The sequence below is a fragment of the Musa acuminata genome, chromosome BXJ3-4 (assembly GCF_036884655.1).
Source record: "Musa acuminata AAA Group cultivar baxijiao chromosome BXJ3-4, Cavendish_Baxijiao_AAA, whole genome shotgun sequence".
Taxonomy (NCBI): domain Eukaryota; kingdom Viridiplantae; phylum Streptophyta; class Magnoliopsida; order Zingiberales; family Musaceae; genus Musa; species Musa acuminata.
Window position 1 is genome coordinate 31,200,896 of NC_088352.1, and position 10,779 is coordinate 31,211,674.

The 10,779-nt window shown below is 36.9% G+C and overlaps 1 protein-coding gene across 1 annotated transcript; it reads right to left on the bottom strand.

Annotated features, from left to right (window-relative positions):
- Positions 1 to 9,111: 9,111 nt before the first annotated feature.
- LOC135635743 (protein CHUP1, chloroplastic-like) lies at positions 9,112 to 10,454 on the bottom strand. Its single transcript, XM_065147037.1, has 2 exons — positions 9,648 to 10,454; positions 9,112 to 9,561 (listed from the first exon to the last, which is right to left on the bottom strand). Exons 1-2 carry the CDS (start codon positions 10,419 to 10,421, stop codon positions 9,181 to 9,183), a joined length of 1,155 nt encoding a protein of 384 aa, XP_065003109.1. The 5' UTR covers positions 10,422 to 10,454; the 3' UTR covers positions 9,112 to 9,180.
- Between the last annotated feature and the right edge of the window lie 325 nt (positions 10,455 to 10,779).

Below are 10,779 nucleotides of genomic sequence, written 5' to 3' on the forward strand. Positions count from 1 at the left end.
GCTAGCAATTTTTTGCTTCCTTTGCAATGTGCAAGCTAGCAAGTTCTTTGAGAGTGTGAAGTTTAGCAAACTTTTTGCTTCTTTCGAGAAAGCAACTTTTTGCTTCTCTTTACAATGTGCAAGCTAGCAAGTTCTTTGAGAATATGAAGTTTAGCAAACTTTTTGCTTCTCTTTCTAATGTGTAAGCTAGCACTTTTTTTGCTAATTTTTGTGATGCACAAGCTAGCAAGACTATCTCCCTTGAGATGTGCAAGCTTGCAAGTTTTACTTTTGTTTGCAAGCTAGCAATATGCTTTTCTTGAGATGTGCACACTAGCAATTCTTTATGCCCCTTTGCCATAGGCAAAAAGAGGAGAATAACATAAAGGTATAAATATTCAAGTCATCACATAGAAGATATCAAGAAAAATTTGGTAATGAGATATACTTCATGAATACAAAGAATTATACAAAAAAAATCATATCATGAAAGATAAGATCATGTGAATACCAAAAGATATGATTTAATTTGATAAATATTCTCTTTAATAAAATGTAAAAAATCATTCGAGAATAAAAAGTGAGGGATTTTGATTCACATAAGAAAAATATCAAGTTTTGATTCTGAGAATTCAAAATCATGATTTCAATAATACTTCTTTTTACTATATAGCAAGTAGAATCATAGAAAAACAATGAAAAATCTTGATTCATGTGAAGAAAATCTTAACTTATCACGATTTGATAATTATTCTCTTAAAAGAATGAATCATATAAAGATGTTTCATGTTGAATATATCATAGTCATAAATACGATAAATGCTTTTGTTGGATATATCATCTTAATAGTAAAATAAGTCATATGAAAAATCCAAAATCATCATCAAAATCACTTTTCAAAAAATTCAATAAAGGCAACGTAGATAGATTCACACGAGAACTTGATTTATGCATAATGTCTCAATTCATCATGAATCATAAAAAATTTAGAGTATCAAGTGAAGGAATCATAATTCATGTGACAAAACAATTATCAATATGTGCATTCAAACCATTATTACTTCAACTCATCATGCATGGTTTCAAAATGTAAAATCATCAAATATGATACAAACATTTATTTTCAAAATATTTAAATTGATAAATCATCAAAATTATTTTCATAATTTAAGAGATAACATAAAATAGATTCATCACTAAGAATCACTTGTTGAAAAAAAATCTAAAAGCTTTAGAGATATTTTTAAAAAACATGCATTATCCCGTTTTTGTTTCAATTTAAGTGATTTGATTTCATAAAAGCATACCCAAGTATTTTTACACCAAATCAAAACACACATCATCGTTTAAAACCGAAAGAGAAATTTTTATCATAGAAATCATCAAGATCAATAAACCATAAATCATAAAAATCATCATTACTTTGGGCATAATTAAATCATCAAGCATGATTTCATTAAACACAAAGCATTTTCAATCAAAATCGAAAAGCAATATGGAAATCATTAAGACACACATTATTACTTCTTAAAAGCATACATAGGATTAATCCCATTAGGTGTACAAGCATTAGATTTAAATCTAACATTATGTTCCTTTATCATAAAGAAATACAATTATCATGATCAATTTTATTTTTAATTTTTTAAAAACACTAGAAAGAAAAGCATGATCCCCTTTTATTTATTTTTTATATTTTATATACTAATTAAAAATAACTTATAAAATGCATCAAGTAATTTCATAGTAAACTAAGGGGGTTTTGGTTATCTCATCATTGAAAGTTATTAATCCATAATTCATCACATTGTCTTTGTTGGCTTATTTATCGTCTTCGGATGAGCTCGATTCGTCTTAAGCCATCTTGGATACTTTCTTCTTCTTTGGTAGCTTCTTTTGTTTAAGTTTTTTTTTATTTTTTTATTCTTATTTTATAAATTTTTAAACTTTGTTGTTATGAGCTCAAGGTCAACATTACTTGAGCTTTCGTTCGAGTAGTCTTCTTTTGTTCTGAGTACAAAATCCTTCCTGTTCTTTGGAAGTTTATTCTCATATTCATCAAGTTCATCATATGCCTTCCACATCATTTCATAGGCCATTGATGACTCGATAAATTCTTCAAGTGAAAACTTGTTTAAATCTTTAGCCTCTTGTATTGCTGTTATTTTTGAATTCCAGTTTTTAGGAAGAGATCGTAAAATTTTATTAACAAGTTCAACATAGCCAACATACATGATCGTTTGAGAGAAACAAACATTGAGATGTAAGAAAGGAGTCACTTAGAGGAGTGGGCATTCGAGATTGGTATTCAGCGGAATGACTAATTCTTCACATGATGGGCACCACAAGAACAAGTGAGCTAGGAAGAACATATAGTGCATAAAGGTTGGGATGGCTAAGTTCAAGTTACGACTTAATGTTAGCAACCAAACTTGACAATGCTCAAGATAAGTAGGGCACTTGGCAAAGGATGAGACCATATAAGGTGGGATGGGTTGTTAGGAAAAGAATCGGCACTAAGGGTGGTGGGGGGGGGAGGGTGAATTAGTACAGCGGTAAAATATGTCAGTTCTGAAAAATTATTTCGTACGATAAAAGTCGATTTTAGAAACTTTACTTGAAGCACGTGTTCGTAAATGTATTGAAGGCAGTAAGCAAGTAAAATGGTTTACAGTAAAGTAAATAGCAACAATAGAAATACAAATCAAATAACACGCCAATTTTATAGTGGTTCGGTCGTCGTGACCTACATCCACTCCACCGATTCCTCTTCCGTCGAGGCCACCGGCATTCACTATCGATCTTCCTTTAATAGGCGAAGATTAACCTCCTTCTTACACCCCTCTTCTCCTTTTACAGGTTTAGGAGACAACCCTTACAAGCACTCACTCCTCTTTTAAACTATTCTAACACTTGGAACTTTAAAGAGGAGGATTCTCACAAGAGATTATAACAGTGTTTTTCCCTTTTTAAATTCTCTGTGCATGTGTACTTTAACCAGGGATAAGATGGATATTTATAGGCCTCAAGTTGATTCAAACTTGGAGCCTAAAAACATCTCATCCTGAGTTTCCTGTGTCTGGGTGGTACCACGGCCTGTGTTGGGCGGTACCACCACCATTGTCGGTCTGATACTAATACTACACTGAGCAGTACCACCACTTGGCACTGGGCCATTGGGTGGTACCACCGCCCAGACTAGCGGTACCACCGCCTAGCACCCTGCCAAGGGTGGTGCCACCACCCAAACTGACGATACCACTGCCTAACATAGTCTCGAAGATTATGCCACGATGGTGCCACTTCTTGGGTCACTATTTGGGCCTCTCATTAGGCCCAACACAGTCCTTACATGGGCCCAACTGGCCCATAATTGGGTTGGCCCAATTCCAATCCCAATTACGTGCTAACTACGAAATCTAAGACATTTACTAAGCTAAACATGTCCGTAAGTCTAGTTTCTTCCGGCAAACTTCCGACGATTTCTCGGCAATGTTCTAGCGGACTCCCGGCAAGCTCCTGGACTTCACGATGATCTTCTTAGCGAGTTCCGATGAGCTTCTCTGGCAAGCTCCGAGACTTCTCGGTTAGTTCCTACAGAACTTTCGACGAACATTTGGACTTCCGACGAACTCTTGAACTTTCAACGAAATTACATTCTTGACTTCAGGACTTCATTTTAATTTATGCCTTGCTATCGTAGTTAATCTGCACATATAAAAATACACTTCGATTTAGATAATTAATACTAAGCATGAATCATATTATCTGGCATGTCATTGGTCCATCAACGCTTCATCCGATTCTTCGGCGCATCATCCTCTCTTGCGGCCTGTTGCCCAATTGGCCAGTTGACCTCCGTAACTCCGATATCCTTAGTGCAATATCCGCTCTTTTGGCCCGATGCCCGAATCCATGGCCCAAAGCCTTCTGTCGATACGTCGATCGATCCTCCGACCCGACGTCCAATCTTCTGACATGTTTTCCTCCGGCCCAACATGATTCTTCCTGCTTTAATTGTCTCATCCTGATCGAAGCATCCTGCATTACTCAAAACGCAGATCAAATCATAAACACTTATTAATTGGTTTCATCATCAAAATATGAGATTCAAAAATCTCTCCCTTTTTGATGATGATAACCAATTGATGTCGAAGTTTAAACAAACTCTCCCTATCAATATGCCATATTGGTAGAATGCTTGGATTTAAAAATCCAAGCAACATGTTATCATAAAACTTATGCATAACATCATACTTCTCCCCCTTTGTCATCAACAAAAAGGAGAAGTGCATCATCTAAGCAAGTGTTTAAACATAATTTTAAATCATTGCATAACAAATAATTTTATCATCATGCAAGCTAGCAAGTTAGCAAGTTCTACATCATGCAAGCTAGCAGTAATTAGAGATATGCAAGTTTAGCATGTTTGCTTTTCTTTTGCATTGTGCAAGTTGTAAGTTTTTCTCCTTACAATCTGTGAGCTAGCAAATTTTACACAAAAGTTGGCAAAGTTTTACATCTTTTGAGATAAGCAAGCTTTTTGCTTCTCTTTATGATGTGTAAACTAGCAACTGTTGCTTTTCTTTGCGATGGGCAAGTTAGCAAATTTTGCTTCATTCTTGAATTGTGCAAGTTAGCATCTTTCTCTTTGAGATGTGCATATTAGCAACTCTTCTCCCTCTTTGTCATTGGTAAAAAGAGGGAAAGAATATAATTTTGTAGTTCGTTTCCCTTTACATCAATTTTTACATCATGAGAACAATAAATTTGCATTATAAACATAATCTCATGTTTATCATTTAAGCTAGCATATATTTTTTGTTCTTTTGCAATGTGCAAGCTAACAATCTCCTTTTTCTTTTACAATAATGATTCAATCATGCGATATACAAATCATAAATATTTCAAATCAATGTTTAAAAATAAAAAAAGCCACTTTCATTACCGTAAAAATTGATAATCCATAAATCTCAAGAATCATCATGCATAATTTCGAAATTTATTAAGCATGATCATTATGCATGACATCAAAATATGGTTTCAAAATATTTAATATTTTCTTTACATAATTACATCATTATGTATCATCAAAATTGATTTCATCAAACATAAAGCATTTTCCATCAAGATCATTTTGTTTGTTGTAGTCATGCATTTTTCTTTTTAGGTGAATCTAATTTTTCAAGCTTAGTTTTCGATACAAAAGCCATGCATCATCATTAAGCATACTATTAAACTTCTTAATATTTTCATTAAAACATCAAGCATGATTTCAATCAAAATCGGAAATCATCAAGATACACATTTTTTCTTCTTGAAAAATATTCATAGGATCATCATTAGATTTAAATCTAACATTTTATTCTATTAACATAAAACATGTAGTTTTCATTATCATTTTCAAAATTACTAGCATGATCATAATTTTTGTATTTTTATTTTTAAACATGTAATTTTTAAGAAAAATAATTATTTTAAACTAAATTAAAAGTAACTCATGAAAAGCATCATGTAATTTCGAAATAAATTAAAGGTATTTTGATTACCTCATAATCGAAAGTTGTTAAGGCGTAGTTTGCTATCTCGCCTTTATTGATTTTCTCCTCGTCTTTGGATGAGCTTGATTCGTCCAAGATTGCTTCCTTCTTCTTGCGTTCATAGCAAGTAGTTGCGTTCTTTTTATTTTTTAATTTTTGTTTCATTAACTTTTTAAATTTCATGAGTAGTTCAAGTTCACTATCACTTCAGCTTATGCTCGAGTAGTCTTTATGTGTTCTAAGTGTCAAATCCTTTCTGTTCTTTGGAAGGTTGTTCTTGAGTTCTTCACATGCATTGCATGTCATTTCATAGGTCATTAAAGACCCTATAAGTTTTTAGAGAGGGAAATAGTTCAAGATTTTTTATTCTTGAATAGCCGTTACTTTTGAATCCCAAGTTTTAGAGAGTGAGCGTAAAACTTTATTCACAAGTTCAAGATTCGAAAAACTTTTACCAAGTCCTTTTAGACTATTGACGACATCCGTAAAACGGGTGTACATGTCTCCAATAGTCTCTCTTGGTTCCATACAAAACAACTCAAAATCATGCATTAAAAAGTTAATTTTCGAATCTTTAACTTTGCTAGTGCCTTCATATATGATTTCAAGAGTATGCCAAATGTCAAAGGCTGTTTCACAAGTAGAAACCCGATTAAACTCAGTTTTATCTAAGGCGCAAAACAAGACATTCATAGCCTTTACATTTAGAGAAAAAATCTTCTTCTCCAAATCATTCCAATGGTTCATTGGAAGAGAAGACCTTTGAAAACCAAATTTGACTATGTGCTATAAATCGATATTCAATGAAAGCAAGAAAACTCTTATTCGAGTTTTCCAATAAGTATAGTCCGTCCCGTTGAAAAAGGGAGGACGAATGAAAGAGTGACCCTCTTGAAATCCGAAAAGAGTTATTTCTCTTTGGGTGTTAAACCAAATGAGAAAACGGGGCTCTGATACCAATTGTTAGGAAAAGAGTCAGCACTAAGAGGGGGGGTGAATTAGTGCAGCGGTAAAATACGTCGATTCTGAAAAATTTTTTCATACAATAAAAGCTGATTTTGGAAACTTAACTTAAAACACGTATTCGTAAATTTATTGAAGGTAGTAAGCAAGTAAAATGGTTTGTAGTAAAGTAAATGGCAACAATCGAAATGCAAACCAGAGAACACGTCAATTTTATAGTGGTTCGATCGTCGTGACCTACATCCACTCCGCCGATTCCTCTTCCGTCGAGGCCACCGGTATCACTATCGATCTATCTTTAATAGGTGAAGATTAACCTCTTTCTTACACCCCTCTTCTCCTTTTACTGAGTTTAGGAGATAACCCTTACAAGTACTCACTCCTCTCTCAAACTATTCTAACACTTGGAACTTTAAAGAGGAGGATTCTCATAAGAGATTACAATAGCTGTTTTCTCTTTTTAAATTCTCTATGCTTGTATACTTTAACTAGGGATGAGAAGGGTATTTATAGGCCTTAAGTTGATTCAAACTTGGAGCCTAAAAACATCTCATCCTGGGTTTCTTGGGTCCGGGCGATACCACCACCAGTGTCAGTCTGACATTGACACTACGTTGAGCGGTACCACCGCCTAATATAGTCTCGAAGACTATGTCATGATAGTGCCACTTCTTGGATCATTGTTTGGGCCTCTCATTGGGCCCAACGTAGTCCTTACATGGGCCCAACTAGCCCATAATTGGGTTGGCCTAATTCTAATCCCAATTACGTGCTAACTATGAAATCTAAGACATTTACTAAGCTAAACAAGTCCGTAAGTCTAGTTTCTTCCGGCGAGCTTCTAGCGAACTTTCGACGATCTCTCGGCAATATTCTAGCGGACTCCCAGCAAGCTCCTAGGCTTCATGACGATCTTCTTGATGAGTTCCGATGAGCTTATCTAGCAAGCTCCGAGACTTCTCGGCTGGTTCTTGCAGAACTTCCGATGAACGTCTGGACTTCCGACAAACTCTCGAACTTCCAACGAAATCGCGTTCTTGACTCTGAGACTTCATTTTGCTTTATGTCTTACTATCGTAATTAATCTCACACATGTAAAAATATACTTTGATCTAGATAATTAATACTAAGCATAAATCATGTTGTCCGATATGTCATTGGTCCATCGATGCTTTGTCCGATTCTTTGGTGCATTATCCTGTCTTGCGGCCTATTGCTCAATCTGCTAGTTGACCTCCGCAAATCTGATATCCTTGGTGCAATATCCGCTCTTCTTGGCCCGATGCCCGAATCCATGGCCCGAAGCCTTCTATTGATACATCGACGGATCCTCCGGCCCAACGTCCAATCTTCTAACATATTTTCCTCCGGCCCAACATGATTCTTCCTACTTTAATTGTCTCATCTGATCGAAGCATCCTGTGTCACTCAAAACACAGATCAAACCATAAATACTTATCAATTGGTTTCATCATCAAAATCTGAGATTCAATATGGGTTGCTTAACGATTAATATAGTTGTGTAAAGCTCACAAAGGTAAGAGGAATTGCTAACTCAAAAAATTTGATACTCATGCAAGGGCTTATATGCGGACAATGAACTATATGTAGTCATCCTAAGACAACCAAAACTTGGTGTTATAGAGTATTAAAACTTTCTCTTTGGCATGAGAATGATATGTCCATAAGAGGCTGAAGTGTGTAACGAGTTCAGCATGTTGTTATGCTTTGAGGGGCATAACACAGGTTGTATTAACAAAGAGTCGTAATCTAGCAAGTGTGTTTACGAGGGTAGAATAGTACATAATTTATTCAGCAAGGTAGAGTAGTCCAAGGGGATGATGGTCTTCGGTTCTCCAATCTATATGCATGAGAGAAGAAGTTGTTCTAATAAGATAGATATCTAGGAGAGATAAGTCTCTGTTTTCTAGGGGGAGAATCATGTGCAACGAATCATATATGTTGAGTGGTACATGAAGATAATAACTCTACAAAGCTCAATAGACCAAGCGGTAATACATGAAGATAATAACTCTACGAATCATATATGTTGAGTGTATTACCTCATGATCTCACATGAGGTAATACATTGGTAGACGCATTATGAGATCAAGTGGGGGAGCAACTCAACGCAACATCAAACGAAGGCACACTTAAAGTTCACCTTCAACTCAATACAAACCGAGGAGCAAAGCAACTTGGATGAAATTTAATGAAGTACCCAAGTCGCATAAAAAGAGTCGATATAGAAGACAAAACATGAAACGTAGAGACAAAGTTTTCCTTAGACATAAGTCAAAGATATAAATTCTTGGAGGGTGTTACACAACTTTGATAAAACCAAGATAACTCATTGATTTCTGTTTAATTTGAAATCAATGAATCATCAAACTAATTCTATTTATCTATTTGATTCTAATTCAAATGAACCGTGATATGGCTGCACCAATTATTACCAAAAAGATGCAAAATAATTTGTAAAAGTTACAGCTTGATTATCAAATAGAAGAACTCCGGTCAAAAACTTTTACAAATAGGATATATCTTTTGACCATTTAATCTAAAAGTCAATGATTCAATGAAATGTTTTTCATCGAGGAAACATTTCAATAGAATCTAACCAAAATAATACTTTCATGAACTACATATAATAATAATAATAATATAACCTTGTTCGATCTTACCCCTTGCAGAATCCTCACGAATCTCGAAGCTGTTTCGACACCCCCTTTCCTCCTTTGGCCCATCCTTTGAGCTTGTGCAGCAATCTTGGCTTCTTCGAACCTGATTGATTCTTCCTTGCTGCAGCATCCAAGCAAACTCCATGGCCAGTCTCTGCAATTGCTGAGGAATCATGGAGTTCCACCTTGCGCGCCTCGGCCTCATCATCTGCTGGGAGCTCCATGATCTCCTGCAGTTGTTCTTCTTGATCCATCAAGGGCTCATGCCTCAAGCATGCACCCACCCAGCCTATATAGATGAGCTCCTCCATCTCCAGGTACCACTGATGCCGGAACTGCTCTAGTTGATCGAGAAATTCCTTGTTGGATGCCATCCTCATGTTGCCATCTTCTTCAATCTATGTGCATGAGAGAGAAGAACACAATGTTTCAGACAAAGCATATGATGTACTCAGTAACTACTGAAGGGCTGCAGTTTTGTGACCTCTGATGCAGATTGATATTTCGCTGCGAGTGAGTCCATCTTTTGATCCAATGATTTCTTCTCCTCCTGCAGATGATCGGCTAAATCCTTGACGTATCGCAGCTCCTCTTTGATCTGCGACAATTCGGCTTCTCGAGCGCCTAGAATCCGAGCCTGCCGTCGCGCTTCATGCAGATGAAGCCCATCTGCTTTGGCCAGCTTCTTCCCCTCCCTCCGAAGCCATTTGTGCTCGGCTCTCATTTCCTCGAGCTTCTCCAAGGCTGTCTGTTGATCGGCAATGGTGGCCTCGAGCCTCTGGTTTCGGGTTTCGAGGCACTCGAGCTGGAAACCCAAGCACATGATCTGGAGCTTCTGAAACAGCGATTCCTTCTCTTTCGCGTCACGGTAGTCCTGGAACTGCGATTCGGCTTCGCTCGCTCTGTCGTCCATGGCGGATACAAGACACTTCAGACTCTCGATCTCTCCTTCCAAGTTCTCTGGGCATTGCACCCTCACGACTTCCGAGGGATCGCAGTGTTCCACGAGTTCTCTTTGTGCTTCTTCCTGGCCTCGTGAGCTCTCCTCATCCTCGGACTCGTACAGGGAAACGGATTCAGAGGAATCCATCGTTAAGCTCCCCTCTCGGCTTGAAGCACTGGAGGGGGCTCTGTTTCGTGTTCTACACTTTCTAGTGATGGTAGAGAAGATGAAACCAGCCAAGGGAAGGGCCAGGGGAATGGCAAGCTTGAGGACAAGAGGCTTGATTCCCTCTCTCCTGTTCTGTCCCCTCTCCATGCATAGGGAAGGTCTGAGGGTGCCTTCTCCATGCAATCGAATGACCCATGGAAGGCTTGCACGTTCTGCATCCTTGTCTTGCCTCAAGGGACTTCTACTTCTTGGGCACCTCATAAGCTTACCCCCGAAAGGGGTTTTGGAATCCAACTTGCTTTTGCTTTGGGTAAGAACACAAAAAAAATCAATGACTTAGCTTACAAGTCTCATCCAACAGAAACAAGAATCTTCATTGTTCTACATTATGGAACTCTGAGGGGTCGATACATGGAAATCAAAGATGTTTACTAAGACTGTGCTTGACAGGATTTCTAATGAAATCGATGTGCAATTGTCTAATTAACATGTTCATTACATTTAT

Excerpts from the sequence above, each read along its gene's own strand:
- LOC135635743 (XM_065147037.1), bottom strand. The coding sequence starts at position 10,421 with ATGGAGAGGGGACAGAACAGGAGAGAGGGAATCAAGCCTCTTGTCCTC. Across the intron at positions 9,562-9,647 it reads AATATCAATCTGCATCAGAG|ATTGAAGAAGATGGCAACAT; the intron begins GTCACAAAACTG and ends TCATGCACATAG.